Source organism: Agelaius tricolor, unplaced genomic scaffold (assembly GCF_023055355.1).
Source record: "Agelaius tricolor isolate 1412-34295 unplaced genomic scaffold, bAgeTri1.0.p SCAF_137, whole genome shotgun sequence".
Taxonomy (NCBI): domain Eukaryota; kingdom Metazoa; phylum Chordata; class Aves; order Passeriformes; family Icteridae; genus Agelaius; species Agelaius tricolor.
The window spans coordinates 139,903-156,609 of record NW_027269397.1 but is presented as its reverse complement, the minus strand read 5'-3'; the positions used below and the strand labels follow the sequence as shown (position 1 = coordinate 156,609).

The window sequence follows — 16,707 nt, the reverse complement described above, 5'->3', positions numbered from 1 at the left end:
AATCAAAGCATCGCCGCACTCCCATTGGCGGCGCAGTGTTTATAGCGGAAACGGGGCGGGGTGCGAAAAAAAGCCACGCCTATAAGGCGGGACGGCACGTACAAGGCTCCTTCTCATTGGTCAGAAACGCCGTCACTCAGAGCGTGGCGGGAGTGGGCGCCGCCTTCTCTGATTGGCCGAGCCATGTCGCGAGGGGCGGGGCCACGCGCAGATCTCTTCTCCTATTGGCTGTTTCTTCGCGCAGGGCAGCCAATAACCGCCGGGGGCACGCAAGGGGCGCGGCCAACGGGCTGAGATGTCACTCAAAATGGAGGCAGCCAATAGGAGGCTGAGGTCAGGACCAAGGGGCAGGGCCCCCAAAATCCATCCAAAAAAGGCCCCAAAAACCCCAAAATCCGCCCCAAAACCCCAAAATCGCCCCAAAACCCCCCAATAATCTGCCCCAAATCCTTCCAGAACCATCCAAGAGGGAACCCCAACATTCAGGACCCCCCAAATCCCACCCAGAACCCCCCAAAAGCTCCAGGACCACCCCAAATCCGGGATCCCCCCACCCTCAATTTCCCCCAGAATTCCCCCAAAACACTCCAGTAAAAAAAAAACTTCAATATTTATAGAAAGTTCTGGAAAGAAACACAAAGGGGGGACTGGGGAGGGGGGGAAACCCGGGAATCTGGGGGTCCTGGGGGGGTGGGGACCCCAATTTTGTCCCCTTGAGGTCGAGAACCCCCAAAAATTCCCCAAAATTCCCCCAAAAACTCCCCCAAAATCCAAATTCCGGTGGATAAAAACGGAAGGGGTGAATTTTGGGGTTCCCCAGAATTTGGGGAGATTTTTGGGGGTCCCGGCGGTCTCAGGGTGGGGTGGGGACCCCACTTTTTTCCCCCTTGACCTTGAGGAACTCGGCCATGCTGGAGAAATATTTCTGGTTGGCCTCGGCCACTTTCTTCTCCGCCGCCTGCGGATTCACGATCTCCAAACCCTGGGGGAGAGAATTTGGGGGGTCCCAGGAGGATTTTGGGGGGTCCCAGGAGGATTTTGAGGGGTCCCAGGTGGATTTTAGGAACCCCCTCCCATGATTTTACCCTTTTTGGGTCTCCCTCACCACCAACATTTTACCCAGGAGCTCCCAAATTTCAGCTGGGAGTCCCTGAAATTCACCCCAGATCCCTTCAGGAAACCCCAAAATTCCTCCCAAGCACCCCCAAATCCCACTTGGGACCCCCAAAATTCCTCCAGGACCCCACAAATCCCACTTGGGACCCCCCAAACCTCCCCAAAATCCCTCTAGGACCCCCTGAAACCCCCTCAGGACCCCCCCAAATCTCCTCAGGAACCCCCAAACCCCCTCAGGACCCCCCAGACCCCCTCAAACCCCCTTTAACCCTCCCCTAAACCCCTCCAAGACCCCCCCAAATCTCTCCAGGACCCCCCCAAACCCCTTTAAACCCCCCCCCCAATCCCCTCAGGACCCCCCAAACCCCCTCAGGATCCTCCCAACCCCCTTCAAATCCCTCCCAATCCCCCTCAGGACCCCCCCAAACCTCCTCAGGACCCCCCCAAACCCCTTTTAACCCCCCCAAAATCCCCTCAAGGCCCCCCCAAGCCCCCCAAGCCCCCTCCCCACCTGCAGGGGGGTGAAGGCCACGCTCGAGGCCGTGCCCGAGCTCCGGTCCCTGATGGTGGATTTGCCCCCATAAACCACGCTCTGCTTCTGCAGCGTCCTCTGGGGAGGGTTAATTAGAGGTTAATTATGCTAATTAGGGGTGGATGAAGTGAATTAAAGGGAAGGGGGTGCTCTGGCACCTGCAGGGTTTTGCTGATCCGGGCCTTGGTGGCCTCGTTGACCTGGGTCTGGCGCACGCGGCCGCTGCCGGCCTTGCCCAGGTGGCCCAGGCTGAAGCCCAGGTCCTCCTGGTAGGCGTCCTCCTCGATCTGAGGAGAAAATGGGATTAAAACTGGGGAAAACAGGAAAAAATGGGTGAAAAACTGGGATTTTGGTTGGTTAAAATGGGGTTTAGTGAGATAAACTTAGGTTAAAGGAGGGAAAAATGGGGTTTGGGAGTCCCAGGAGGCCCGGGCTGAAGCCCAGGTTTGCCTGGTAGGCCTCTTCCTTGATCTGAGGGGAAAACTGAATAAAAAATGGGAAAGATAAGTAAAAATAAGTAAAAATGAGTAAAAATAGGTAAAAGAATGGGATTTGAGGGTGTTAGAATGGGGTTTAATGAGAAAAAAAGGGTTAAAGGCGAAAAATGGGGTTTAGGAGTCCCAGGAGGCCCAGACCAAGGCCCAGGTTTGCCTGGTAGGCCTCTTCCTTCATCTGAGGGGAAAATGGGATTAAAAGTGGGAAAAACGGGCAAAAAATAGTGAAAAATAGGATTTTGAGGCGATTAAAAGGGAAAAAATGGATTTTGGGGGGTTTAAATGGGGTTTAAAGGGGGAAAATGGGGTTAAGGAGTCCCAGGAGGCCCAGGCCAAAGCCCAGGTTTGCCTGGTAGGCCTCTTCCTTCATCTGAGGGGAAAATGGGATTAAAAGTGGGAAAAACGGGCAAAAAATAGTGAAAAATAGGATTTTGAGGCGATTAAAAGGGGGAAAAATGGATTTTGGGGGGTTTAAATGGGGTTTAAAGGGGGAAAGTGGGGTTTAGGAGTCCCAGGAGGCCCAGGTTGAAACCCAGGTGCTCCTGGTAGGCCTCTTCCTTGATCTGAGGGGAAAATGGGGTTAAAAGTGGGAAAATTAGACAAAAATAGACAAAAATTGGTAAAAACAGGTAAAAGAATGGGATTTGGTGGTGTTGAAATGGGTTTTAATGAGAAAAATTGTGTTAAAAGGGGGAAAAATGGGGTTTAGGGGTCCCAGGAGGCTCAGGTCCTCCTGGTAGGGCCTCTTCCTTGATCTGAGGGGAAAATGGGGGGAAAAATGGGAAAAATGGGAAAAAACGAGTAAAAAATGGGATTTTGGGATCCCAGGGAGGTAAAAAAGTGGATTTGGGGGATTAATAAGGGTTAATTAGGGTTAATTACCTCCCCAAAGCTCATCCTGTTGGCCTGCTTGCGGATCTCAGTCAGCCCCAGGCGCTCCTTCATCTTCCGGTAGCTGCGTTAATTAGGGACTAATTAGGGGTTAATTAGGAGGTATTTAGGGGTTGATTGAGGGATTAATTGGGGGGCAATTAAGGGGTCGATTGGGGTAATTAGAGAGTTGATATGGGGTTAACTGGAGATTAATTCGGGCTTAATCATGAAACAATCAGGGGTTAATCAGAGATCAATGAGGGCTTAACTGGGCTTTAATCAGGGATTAACTAGGGTTTAATTGGGGATTAATTAGAGGCTAATCAGGGACTAAGTGGGTCTTAATTGGAGGTTAATTAGGGGCTAATCAGGGACAAATTGGGGCATAATTGGGGATTAATTAGGGACTTATCAGGGACAAATTAGGTCTTAGGGGCTAATCAGAGATTAATGAGGGTTTAACTCGGGATTAATTAGGGGCTAATCAGGGACTAATTGGGGCGTAATTGGGGACTAATTAGGGGCTAATCAGGCATTAATTAAGCCCTCCATTAGGGCGCTAATTACACCTGAACTGGGCTTTACCCAGAACCTCTCTTAGGGCTCAACCAGGCACTAACCAGGAGATAATTAGGGACTAATTAGGAACTAATTAACGCTAATTAACGCTAATTAACGCTAATTAACTCACCGCCTGCCCCCCCTCTTCTTCCTCTGCCCGTCCAGGGGCGCCGGCAGCGGCTTCACCTGCTTGACCGGGGGCGGCTCCTGCCACTTGTCGAACTTGCGCTCGATCTCCTCCTTCAGCTCGTACCCCACCTGAATTTGGGGCGAATTCCCAACATTTTGGGGAAATTCCCAAAATTCTGAGGCAATTCCCAAAATTTTGTGGGATTTGGGGGGATTTTTGGGGGATTTTTGGAGGATTTTGGGGGCTCCTGCCACTTGTCAAACTTGTGCTCACATCTCCCCCTTCAGCTCATATCCCTGGAAATTCAGGAATTTTTGGGAATTTTGGGGCAAATTCCAGGGATTTGGGGCAATTCCCAAAATTTTGAAGGAATTCCCAAAATTTTGTGGGATTTAGGGGGATTTTTGGGGGATTTTTGGAGGATTTTGGGTGCTCCTGCCACTTCTCGAACTTGTGCTCCATCTCCTCCTTCAGCTCCTATCCCACCTGGAAATTCCAAAAATTTTGGGGTAATTCCAGGGATTTTGGGGCAATTCCCAACATTCTGAAGGAATTCCCAAAATTTTGTGGGATTTTGGGCGGTTTTGGGGGGATTTTGGGGTTTTCTTTGGGGGGATTTTTGGTGCTCCTGCCTCTCTTCGAACTTGCACTCCATCTCCTCCTTCAGTTCCTATCCCACCTGGAAACTCCTCAAATTTTGGGGTAATTCCAGAGATTTTGGAGAAATTCCAGGGATTTTGGGAGAACCCCCAAAATTCTGTGGGATTTTGGGCGGTTTTGGGGATTTTGGGGTTTTCTTTGGGGGGATTTTAGGTGCTCCTGCCACTTCTCAAACTTGTGCTCGATCTCCTCCTTCAGCTCCTATCCCATCTGGAAATTCCCAAAATTTTGGGGTAATTCCAGGTATTTGGGGCAATTCTCAACGTTTTGAAGGAATTCCCAAAATTTTGTGGGATTTGGGGGGATTTTTGGGGGATTTTTGGAGGATTTTGGGGGCTCCTGCCACTTCTCCAACTTGTGCTCACATCTCCCCCTTCAGCTCATACCCCACCTGGAAATTCAGGAATTTTTGGGAATTTTGGGGCAAATTCCAGGGATTTAGGGCAATTCCCAAAATTTTGAGGCAATTCCCAAAATTTTGGGGGATTTTGGGCAGATTTTGGGGGAATTTAAGGTGCTCCTGCCACTCTTCGAACTTGTGCTCCATCTCCTCCTTCACCTCCTATCCCACCTGGAAATCCCCAAAATTTCGGGGCAATTCCCAACATTTAGAGGCAGCTCCCAAAATTTTGAGGCAATTCCCAACATTTTGGGACAACTCCCAAAATTTTGAGGCAATTCCCAAAATTCTGAGGTGGGGGGGGGTGGATTTGGGGAATTTTTGGGCGATTCTGGAGAGATTTAAGGAAGATTTTGGGGGAATTTGTTGCAATTTTCGCCCTCCTCCCACCCATTTCACCCTTTCTCCACCACCCTCACCCCCCTACCCCGACTCCCACCTGGATTTTACCATTCCTGGCCCCCTTTGGGATAATTTTGGGGCTCCCCCAGCCCCCCCAAAGCCATTTTTGGGGTCACCTTTCCGTCCTGGCTCTCGTGGAAGCTGTCCACCCTCGCTGCCAGCGTGCACTTGGCCGCCACCAACCTCGCCGCCTTCCTCCTCAAATCCTGCAGAATTCCCAGCGTTATGGGGGGAAATCCCCCATTTTTGGGCGGGTTTTGGGGCGATTCTGGGGCGTTTTGGGGTCACCCACGGGCGGCAGGGACTGCACGATGTCGCTGTGGTAGATGAAGCCGGTGTGGGGCAGGACGGAGGTGGAGGAGAAGCCCGAGAGCGTCCGGCGCTGGGCGCCCAGCAGGAGAATGTTACAGGCAGGCAGCTTGGAGAGCGGGGTCAGGCCCCCTGCCACCCCTGAAACGGCACCAGAAACGCCCTGAAACACCCCAAAAATACCCCAAAGGCAGCCCTGAAACGCTCAAAGAAATATCCTGAAATAAGCCTAAAATAACCCCAAAAATACCCCCTAAAATAACCCCAAAAATACCCCAAAAATAACCCAAAAATACCCCAAAAGCAGCCCTGAAACGCTCAAAAACAAACCCCTAAAATAACCCCAAAAATACCCCAAAAATAACCCAAAAGCAGCCCTGAAACGCTCAAAAACAAACCCCTAAAATAACCCCAAAAATACCCCAAAAATAACCCAAAAATACCCCAAAAGCAGCCCTGAAACGCTCGAAAACAAACCCCTAAAACAACCCTAAAAATACCCCAAAATAGCCCAAAAATACCCCAAAAGCAGCCCTGAAACGCTCAAAAACAAACCCCTAAAATAACCCCAAAAATAGCCCAAAAATAACCCAAAAGCAGCCCTGAAACGCTCAAAAACAAACCCCTAAAATAACCCCAAAAATACCCCAAAAATAACCCAAAAATACCCCAAAAGCAGCCCTGAAACGCTCGAAAACAAACCCCTAAAACAACCCTAAAAATACCCCAAAATAGCCCAAAAATACCCCAAAAGCAGCCCTGAAACGCTCAAAAACAAACCCCTAAAATAACCCCAAAAATAGCCCAAAAATAACCCAAAAGCAGCCCTGAAACGCTCAAAAACAAACCCCTAAAATAACCCCAAAAATACCCCAAAAATAACCCAAAAGCAGCCCTGAAACGCTCAAAAACAAACCACAAAAATAACCCTAAAAATACCCCAAAAGCAGCCCTGAAACACTCAAAAAATATCCTGAAATAACCCTAAAAATACCCCTAAAAATACCTCAAAAATATCCCAAAAATACCCCAAAATCATCCTAAAAATAACCCTAAAACACCCCAAAACTGGGATTTTTCAGGGATTTTTTGGTGATTTTGGGGCCGATTTTTGCAGGGATTTTTGCAGGGATTTTTGGGGTTTTTTTGGTGATTTTAGGGCCGATTTCTGCAGGAATTTTGGGGCTATTTTGGTGATTTTAGGGCCGATTTTTGCAGGAATTTTGGGGCTATTTTAGGGATTTTAGGGCCATTTTTGCAGGGATTTTTGGGGTTATTTTGGTGATTTTAGGGCCGATTTTTGCAGGGATTTTTGGGGTTATTTTCGTGATTTTAGGGCCATTTTTGCAGGGATTTTTGCAGGGATTTTTGGGGCTATTTTAGGGATTTTTGCAGGGATTTTTGGGGCTATTTTACGGATTTTTGCAGGGATTTTTGCAGGGATTTTTGGGGTTATTTTTGGTGATTTTAGGGCCGATTTCTGCAGGGATTTTTGGTGCTATTTTAGGCATTTTTACAGGGATTTTTGCAGGGATTTTTGGGGTTATTTTGGTGATTTTAAGGCCAATTTTTGCAGGGATTTTCACTGGGATTTTTGGGGCCATTTTCGGGATTTCTGGGGCTCTCACCCATGATCTTGGCGGCCGTGGAGGCGCCGAGGATGAGCGAGAGGTTGGGGGCGATGAAGGACACGGGGACTGAATTTGGGGCATTTTTGGTGATTTTAGGGCCAATTTTTGCAGGGATTTTTGGGGTTATTTTAGTGATTTTAGGGCCGATTTTTGCAGGGATTTTTGCAGGGATTTTGGGGTTATTTTTGTGCTTTCAGGGCCGATTTCTGCAGGGATTTTTGGGGCTATTTTCGGGATTTTAGGGCCATTTTTGCAGGGATTTTTGGGGCTATTTTCGGGATTTTAGGGCCGATTTTTGCAGGGATTTTCACTGGGATTTTTGGGTTTATTTTCAGGATTTTTGGGGTTCTCACCCATGATCTTGGCGGCCGTGGAGGCGCCGAGGATGAGCGAGAGGTTGGGGGCGATGAAGGACACGGGGACTGAATTTGGGGCTTTTCTGGTGATTTTAGGGCCATTTTTGCAGGGATTTTTGGGGTTATTTTGGTGATTTTAGGGCCGACTTTTGCAGGGATTTTTGGGGTTATTTTAGGGATTTTTGCAGGGATTTTTGCAGGGATTTTTGGGGTTATTTTTGGTGATTTTAAGGCCGATTTCTGCAGGGATTTTTGGTGCTATTTTAGGCATTTTTACAGGGATTTTTGCAGGGATTTTTGGGGTTATTTTGGTGATTTTAGGGCCAATTTTTGCAGGGATTTTCACTGGGATTTTTGGGGCCATTTTCGGGATTTTTGGGGTTCTCACCCATGATCTTGGCAGCCATGGAGACGCCGAGGATGAGCGAGAGGTTGGGGGCGATGAAGGACACGGGGACTGAATTTGGGGTGATTTTTGGTGATTTTAGGGCCAATTTTTGCAGGGATTTTTGGGGTTATTTTGGTGATTTTAGGGCCGATTTTTGCAGGGATTTTTGGGGTTATTTTCGTGATTTTAGGGCCGATTTTTGCAGGGATTTTTGCAGGGATTTTTGGGGCTATTTTACGATTTTTGCAGGGATTTTTGCAGGGATTTTTGGGGTTACTTTTGGTGATTTTAAGGCCGATTTCTGCAGGGATTTTTGGGGCTATTTTAGGCATTTTTACAGGGATTTTTGCAGGGATTTTTGGGGTTATTTTAGGGGTTTTTGCAGGGATTTTTGCAGGGATTTTTGGGGCTATTTTACGGATTTTTGCAGGGATTTTTGGGGTTATTTTACGGATTTTTGCAGGGATTTTTGCAGGGATTTTTGGGGCTATTTTACGGATTTTTGCAGGGATTTTTGGGGCTATTTTACGGATTTTTGCAGGGATTTTTGCAGGGATTTTTGGGGCTATTTTACGGATTTTTGCAGGGATTTTTGGGGCTATTTTGGTGATTTTAGGGCCATTTTTGCAGGGATTTTTGGGGCTATTTTGGTGATTTTAGGGCCATTTTTGCAGGGATTTTTGCAGGGATTTTCACTGGGATTTTTGGGGTTATTTTGGTGATTTTAGGCCGATTTTTGCAGGGATTTTTGCAGGGATTTTGGGGCTATTTTAGGGATTTTTGCAGGGATTTTTGCAGGGATTTTTCTGGGTTCTCACCCATGATCTTGGCGGCGGTGGAGGCGCCGAGGATGAGCGAGAGGTTGGGGGCGATGAAGGACATGCGGGACTCCACGTATTCGTAGATTCGCAGCTTGGCCCCGCTCAGCGCCAGCGCCATGTCACACGCGTCCTCGATGCGCCCCAGCTCCTCCTCCGACAGCTGCTGCCTGAAAACCCCAAAAACAGACCCAAAATTGGCATTGGGGACACCAAAAACGGCAAAAATCACCATGAAAAACCCCAGAACAGACCCAAAATTGGCACTGGGGACACCAAAAACGGCAAAAATCGCCCTGAAAAACCCCAGAACAAACCCAAAATTGGCACTGGGGACACCAAAAACGGCAAAAATCACCATGAAAAACCCCAGAACAGACCCAAAATTGGCATTGGGGACACCAAAAACGGCAAAAATCGCCCTGAAAAACCCCAGAACAAACCCAAAATTGGCACTGGGGACACCAAAAACGGCAAAAATCGCCATGAAAAACCCCTAAAGAAACCCAAAATTGGCACCGGAGGCACCAAAAACCACCCTGAAAAACCCCAGAACAAACCCAAAATTGGCACCGGAGGCACCAAAACCAGCAAAAATCCCAAAATGCCCCCAAAACCCCAAAATGTCCCCAAAATGCCCCAAATTTTCCCCAAAATGGACCCCAAATCGACCCCAAAACCCCCCAAAACAACCCAAAAATGACCCCAAAAATGACCCCAAAATGGTCCTAAAATGCCCCCAAATCCCCCATCAAAATGACCCCAAAATGCCCCAAATCTGCCCCAAAATCTCCCAAATTTGGCCCCAATTTCCCCCCAAAATGCCCCAATTTCTGCCCCAAAATCTCCCAAATTTGGCCTCAATTTCCCCCCCAAAATGCCCCAATTTCTGCCCCAAAATCTCCCAAATTTGGCCCCAATTTCCCCCCAAAATGCCCCAATTTCTGCCCCAAAATCCCCCAAATTTGGCCCCAATTTCCCCCCAAAATGCCCCAATTTCTACCCCAAAATCTCCCAAATTTGGCCCCAATTTCCCCCCATAAAAATGACCCCAATTTCCCCCAAACAGCCCCAATTTCTGCCCCAAAATCTCCCAAATTTGGCCCCAATTTCCCCCCCAAAAATGACCCAAATTTCCCCCCAAAATGCCCCAATTTCTACCCCAAAATCTCCCAAATTTGGCCCAAATTTCCCCCCAACAGCCCCAAATCCCCCCTAAACTCCCCCAAATCCCTCATAAAAATGACCCCGAAATGCCCCAAATCTGCCCCAATTTCTGCCCCAAATCTGCCCCAAAATCTCCCAAATTTGGCCCAAATTTCCCCCCATAAAAATGACCCCAATTTCCCCCCAAACAGCCCCAAATCCCCCATGAAAATGACCCCGAAATGCCCCAAATCTGCCCCAAAATCTCCCAAATTTAGCCCCAATTACCCCCAAAATGGCCCCAAATTTCCCCCAACCAGCCCCAAATGCCCCAAATTGCTCGAATCTCCCCAAATTTGCCCAAATCTCCCCAAATTTGCCCCATTTTTTGCACCCCTGGGTGGTGGAGGCCGTCACGCTGACCACCATGATGGTGGCGTTGGTCAGGATCTGCTGCACGTTCTCGTTGTTCTTGCACTTGTCCAGGGAATTGCCCAATTCCTGAGGAATTCACCCCAAAATCGGCGCCGGCAAAAGGAACCCGGAAACGTCAAAATTCCCAAAAAAAAAAAAATTCCCAAAAAAATCCCATTGGAATCGTGGAAAAAACGACCACCAAAAAAAACAACCCCAAAATCTGGAAAAAAACCAACAAAATTAACCCCAAAAAACCCGAAATAAGCATAAAATAGTAAATTGAAATTTAAAATATTGAAAATAAAAAAATACCCCAAAATCCCAAAAAATCCCCCCAAAAAAATCCCCCCAAAAAACCCAAAATCCCCCCAAAAAGTCCCTGCAAAAAACCCAAAATTCCCCCAAAAAATCCCAAAATCCCCACAAAAAATCCCCCAAAAAACCCCAAAATCCCCCCCAAAAAATCCCCCCCCAGAACCCCAAAATCCCCCCAAAAAAACCCCAAAATCCCCCCAAAAAACCCCAACATTCCCCCCAAAAAATCCCCCCAAAAACCCCAAAATCCCCCCCAAAAAAACCCAAAATCCCCACAAAAAATCCCCCCCAAAAAAACCCAAAATCCCCCCCCCAAATCCCCCCAAAAAACCCCAAAATCCCCCCCAAAAAAGTCCCTGCAAAAAAAAAACAAAATCCCCCCAAAAAAATCCGCCAAATAACCCCAAAATCCCCCAAAAAAACCCAAAATCCCCCCCCCAAAAATCCCCACAAATTTTTTTAAGGTATTTGGGGTGGGTTTGGGGCATTTTGGGCTGTTTAGGGCCATTCTGGGGGGTTTGGGGGGTATTTGGGGCCAGTTTTGGGGTGGTTTTTGCCATTTTTGGGTCATCTTTTGCCATATTTTTTTTTGCCATTTTTGGGCCGTTTTTTCCCATTTCTGGGCCATTTTTCCCATTTTTTGGCCGTTTTTTTTCCCATTTCTGGTGTATTTTTCACCATTTTTGGCCATGTTTTTCCCATTTCTGGCCGTGTTTTCCCATTTTTGTGGTATTTTTCCATATCTGGCCATTTTTCCCATTTTTTGGCTGTTTTTTCCCATTTCTGTGATATTTTTCTCCATTTCTGCCCATGTTTTCCCATTTCTGGGCCGTTTTTTCCCATTTTTGGGCCATTTTTCCCATTTCTGGCCGTTTTCCCTTTTTTTTTTGCTGTTTTTTCCATTTCTGACCATTTTTTCCCATTTTTTTGCTGTTTTTTCCCATTTTTTGTGCGTTTTTTCTCATTTTTTTTCTGTTTTTCCCATTTCCGGGCCGTTTTTTCCCATTTCTGTCTGTGTTTTCCCATTTCTGTGATATTTTTCCCCATTTCTGGCCGTGTTTCCCCACCTTGACGGTCCGGATGTAGTCGAGCGCGTTGGGCACCAGCGACTCCAGCTCGGGGAAGCGTTTGGAATATTTGTCCCGGATGAATTTGTGGATGATGTCTGGGGAGGGACCCAAAATCCCCCAAAATGGCCCCAAAATCCCCCAAAATGGCCCCAAAATCCCCCAAAGTGGCCCCAAAATCCCCCGAAATCGCCCCAAAATGGCCCCAAAATGGCCCCGAAATCCCCCGAAATGGCCCCAAAATCCCCCAAAATCCCCCGAAACGGCCCCAAAATCCCCCAGAATGGCCCCAAAATGGCCCCGAAATGGCCCCAAAATGGCCCCAAAATCCCTCAAAATGGCCCCAAAATGGCCCCAAAATCCCCCAAAATGGCCCCAAAATCCCCCAAAATGGCCCCAAAATCCCCCGAAATGGCCCCAAAATCCCTCAAAATGACCCCAAAATCCCCCAAAATGGCCCCAAAATCCCCCGAAATGGCCCCAAAATCCCTCAAAATGACCCCAAAATGGCCCCAAAATCCCCCGAAATGGCCCCAAAATCCCTCAAAATGACCCCAAAATGGCCCCAAAATCCCCCAGAATGGCCCCAAAATCCCCCGAAATGGCCCCAAAATCGCCCCAAAATGGCCCCGAAATGGCCCCAAAATCCCTCGAAATGGCCCCAAAATGGCCCCAAAATCCCCCAAAATGGCCCCAAAATCCCCCAAAATGGCCCCAAAATCCCCCAGAATGGCCCCAAAATCCCAGCCTGGCACTCACTGAGCTCGTTCTCGATCTCCACCGTGAGGTTGTTGGCGTCCACGATCACCCGGTACTCGGGGGCCGCCTCCACGGGGCCCAAAACTGCCCAGAAACGGGGAAATCCACCCAAAATTACAGCCAAAAACACCCCAAAATTTCACCCAAAAACAACCCTAAAATTCCACCCAAAAACATCCCAAAATTCCACCCAAAATCCACCCAAAATTACAGCCAAAAACACCCCAAAATTCCAGCCAAAACATCCCAAAATTCCAGCCCAAAATGTCCCAAAATTCCAGCCCAAAATATCCCAAAATTCCACCCAAAATCCACCCAAAATTACAGCCAAAAACACCCCAAATTCCACCCAAAATTACAGCCAAAAACACCCCAAAATTCCAGCCAAATCCACCCAAAATTCCAGCCAAAACCATCCCAAAATTCCACCCAAAATTCCAGCCCAAAATATCCCAAAATTCCAGCCAGAAATCCCCTAAATCCACGGGGCCCAGCACCGCGCGGAAACAGGGAAATCCACCCAAAATTACAGCCAAAATCCACCCAAAATTCCAGCCAAAATATCCCAAAATATCCATGCAGAATTCACTAAATCCACTGGGCCCAGAACTGCCCAGAAACGGGGATATCCACCCAAAATTCCAGCCAAAATATCCCAAAATTCCACCCAAAATTCCACCCAAATCCACCCAAAATTCCAGCCAGAAATCCCTTAAATCCACGGGGCCCAGGACTGTGCGGAAACGGGGAAATCCACCCAAAATTCCAGCCCAAAACATCCCAAAATTCCAGCCAAAATACCCCAAAATTCCACCCAAATCCACCCAAAATTCCAGCCCAAATCCATGCAGAAATCCCCAAAATCCACCCAAAATTCCAGCCAAATCCAGCCAAATCCACCCAAAATTCCAGCCCAAATTCACCCAAAATTCCAGCCAAAATATCCCAAAAATTCCACCCAAAAACACCCAAAATTCCACCCCAGAAATCCCATAAATCCACAGGGCCCAGCACTGCACAGAAACCCAAAATTCCAGCCCAAAATATCCCAAAATTCCAGCCAGAAATCCCCAAAATCCACCCAAAAATATCCACCCAAAATTCCACCCAAATCCACCCAAAATTCCAGCCAAAAACATCCAAAATATCCATGCAGAATTCACTAAATCCATGGGGCCACAAAACTGCCCGGAAACGGGGAAATCCACCCAAAATTCCAGCCAGAAATCCCCAAACTCCACCCAGAATTCACTAAATCCACCCCAAAAATACCCACCCAGAAATCCCAAAAATTCCACCCAAATCCACCCAAAATTCCAGCCAGAAATCCCAAAATATCCACCCAGAATTCACTAAATTCACCCTAAAATATCTGCCCAGAAATCCCAAAAATTCCACCCAAATTCCCTAAATTCCACACAAAAATCTCCAAAATCCACCCAGAATTCCCCAAAATCCACCCAAAATTTGGGATTTGGGGATTTAGGATCCCAGATTTGGGGATTTTGGGTATTTAGGATCCCAGATTTGGGGGATTTTGGGGATTTTGGGTATTTAGGATCCCAGTTTTGGGGATTTTGGGGATTTTTGGGTATTTAGGATCCCAGATTTGGGGGATTTTGGGGATTTTTGGTGATTTAGGATCCCAGATTTGGGGGATTTTGGGGATTTTGGGGATTTAGGGTCCCAGATTTTGGGGATTTTGGGGATTCAGGATCCCAGATTTTGGGGATTTTCGTGATTTAGGATCCCAGATTTGGGGGATTTTGGGGATTTAGGATCCCAGATTTGGGCATTTTGGGGATTTTGGGTATTTAGGATCCCAGTTTTGGGGATTTTGGGGATTTCTGGGGATTCAGGATCCCAGATTTTGGGGATTTTGGGGATTTTGGGGATTTTTGGTGATTTAGGATCCCAGATTTGGGGATTTTGGGGATTTTTGGTGATTTAGGATCCCAGATTTTGGGGATTTTGGGGTTTTGGGGATTTAGGATCCCAGATTTGGGGATTTGGTGATTTAGGATCCCAGATTTTGGGGATTTAGGGGATTTTGGGTATTCAGGACTCCAGATTTTGGGGATTTTTGAGGATTTTGGGTATTTAGGATCCCAGATTTGGGGGATTTTGGGGATTTTTGGGTATTTAGGATCCCAGATTTTGGGGATTTTGGGGTTTTGGGGTCACCTTCGGCCGCCCGGGGCTGTTTCCCGATGTTCTCCTCGATTTTCTGCATGAGCTCCGTGAACTGCGGGGAATGAACCAAAAACTGGAATTCTTGGGGCTGCATTTGGGCTGATTTGGGGTTTTTTGGGGTCATTTGGGGTTTTTTGGGTCATTTGGGTCCATTTTGGGTTCGTTTGGGATTTGGGGAGGATTTTTGGGGATTTATTGGGGTTTTTTGGGATTTTTGAGGTGATTTTTAGGGTATTTTTAAGAGAATTTTCAGGTAATTTTGGGGTAATTCCAGGATAATTTCAGGATAATTTGGGGATAATTTCTGGATATTTTTGAGGTGATTTCAGGACATTTTTGGGGTGATTTCAGGACATTTTTGGGGATGTTTTTGGGGTGACTTCAGGATATTTTGGGGGAGATTTTTTTGGGGTGATTTCAGGATATTTTTGGGGATAATTTCAGGATAATTTCCAGATATTTTGGGGAGATTTTTGGGGTGATTTCAGGATAATTTTGGGGTGATTTCAGGATATTTTTGGGGTCATTTCAGGATATTTTGGGGGATATTTTTGAGGAGATTTCAGGATATTTTTGGGGATATTTTTGTGCTGATTTCAGGATATTTTTGAGGATATTTCAGGATATTTTGGGGATATTTTAGGGGTGATTTCAGGAGATTTTGGGGCTATTTTGGGTGCATTTTTACCCCTTTAGACCCCCATAGTTTGGCGATGCTCCTGACGGACTCGGCGCCCTCGGGCGGCTCCGGCTCCTCCCGCACGTCCTCGATCGGGGGCTCCTCCCCCCCCTCGGAGCCTTCGGCCTCCTCCTCCTCCCCCGCCCGCCTCCTCCAGGTCTGCCAGCAGCTCGTCGGCCAGGGACATCCTGAACTGGGCAAACTGGGAGCGACTGGGAGCGCTGGGAGAGAGGGAACGGGGCCTGGAGAGCCCCGGAGTGAGAGACAGCCCCGAACTGGGCAAACTGGGAGGGACTGGGAGGGGAACTGGGCAAACTGGGAGCGCTGGGAGAGCAGAAATGGGGACCGGGGACACCCAGAGACCCCCGGAGTGAGAGACAGCCCCGAACTGGGAGGGACTGGGAGGGGAACTGGGCAAACTGGGAGCGCTGGGAGGGGGGAAACGCGGCCTGGAGCCGCCTCCCAGTGAAACCAATCCCCAAACTGGGAGCGCTGGGAGCAGCCCCGAGCCCCCTCCCCGTCCCCTCATCCCCTTCCTGTCCTCAAATTCCCAAATTTCCCCCAAAATTTCCCCAAATTTTTCTCAAATTTTCCCTCCGGTACCTCCCGCCGTTCCTGTCGCGGTCTCGATTACGTCACTTCCGCCCGCGGCGCGCCGCTCCAAACGCCACTTCCGCTGGGTGCTGCCCGCTCTGTGACGTCATCACCGCGCGCCGGCGGTGTCCAGTTCTGCTCCCCCCCGACCCCTCCCGGCGGGGCCGCCGCGCTCCGGGCCCGGCTTAGGGGGACTGGGGGGGACTGGGATGAACTGGGAGGGACTGGGAGGGACTGGGAGAGGGGATTGGGGGCACTGGGAGGGACTGGAATGGATACTGGGAGCACTGGGAGGGACTGGGAGGGACTGGAATGGATACTGGGAGCACTGGGAGGTACTGGGATGGATACTGGGAGGGACTGGGGGGCACTGGGAGCACTGGGGGAGGGACTGGGAGGAACTGGGGGGGATCACAGAGGGACTGGGATGAACTGGGAGGAACTGGAACGGATATTGGGAGCACTGGGAGGGACTGGGAGAGGGGATTGGGGGCACTGGGATGAACTGGAATGGATACTGGGAGGGACTGGGAAGGACACTGGGAGGGACTGGGAGCACTGGGAGAGGGGATTGGGGGCACTGGGAGGGACTGGGGGGGATCACAGAGGGACTGGGATGAATTGGGAGGGACTGGGAGAGGGGATTGGGGGCACTGGGAGGGACTGGGGGTACTGGGAGAGGGGATTGGGAAACTGGGATGGACTGGGAGGGACTGGGAAGGGGGGAAGGGGGCACTGGGAGCGATCAGGGAGGGACTGGGATGAACTGGGAGGGGAACTGGGGGGGACTGGGAGCACTGGGAGGGGACTGGGAGCAATCAGAGGGGCATTGGGAGGGACTGGGATGGAACTGGGAGCACTGGAAGG

General features: G+C 48.8%; 1 protein-coding gene across 1 annotated transcript; it reads right to left on the bottom strand.

The window, feature by feature from the left end:
- Positions 1–591: 591 nt before the first annotated feature.
- Positions 592–15,448, bottom strand: LOC139586762 (U4/U6 small nuclear ribonucleoprotein Prp31-like). The gene is given in 14 exon segments (XM_071420382.1): positions 592–982; positions 1,628–1,726; positions 1,807–1,935; positions 3,025–3,097; positions 3,707–3,834; positions 5,285–5,374; positions 5,461–5,618; positions 8,671–8,840; positions 10,211–10,317; positions 11,616–11,713; positions 12,375–12,458; positions 14,559–14,619; positions 15,256–15,390; positions 15,392–15,448. Coding segments are annotated over 14 exon segments (1,503 nt in total). The 5' UTR covers positions 15,434–15,448; the 3' UTR covers positions 592–853.
- Positions 15,449–16,707: the final 1,259 nt, after the last annotated feature.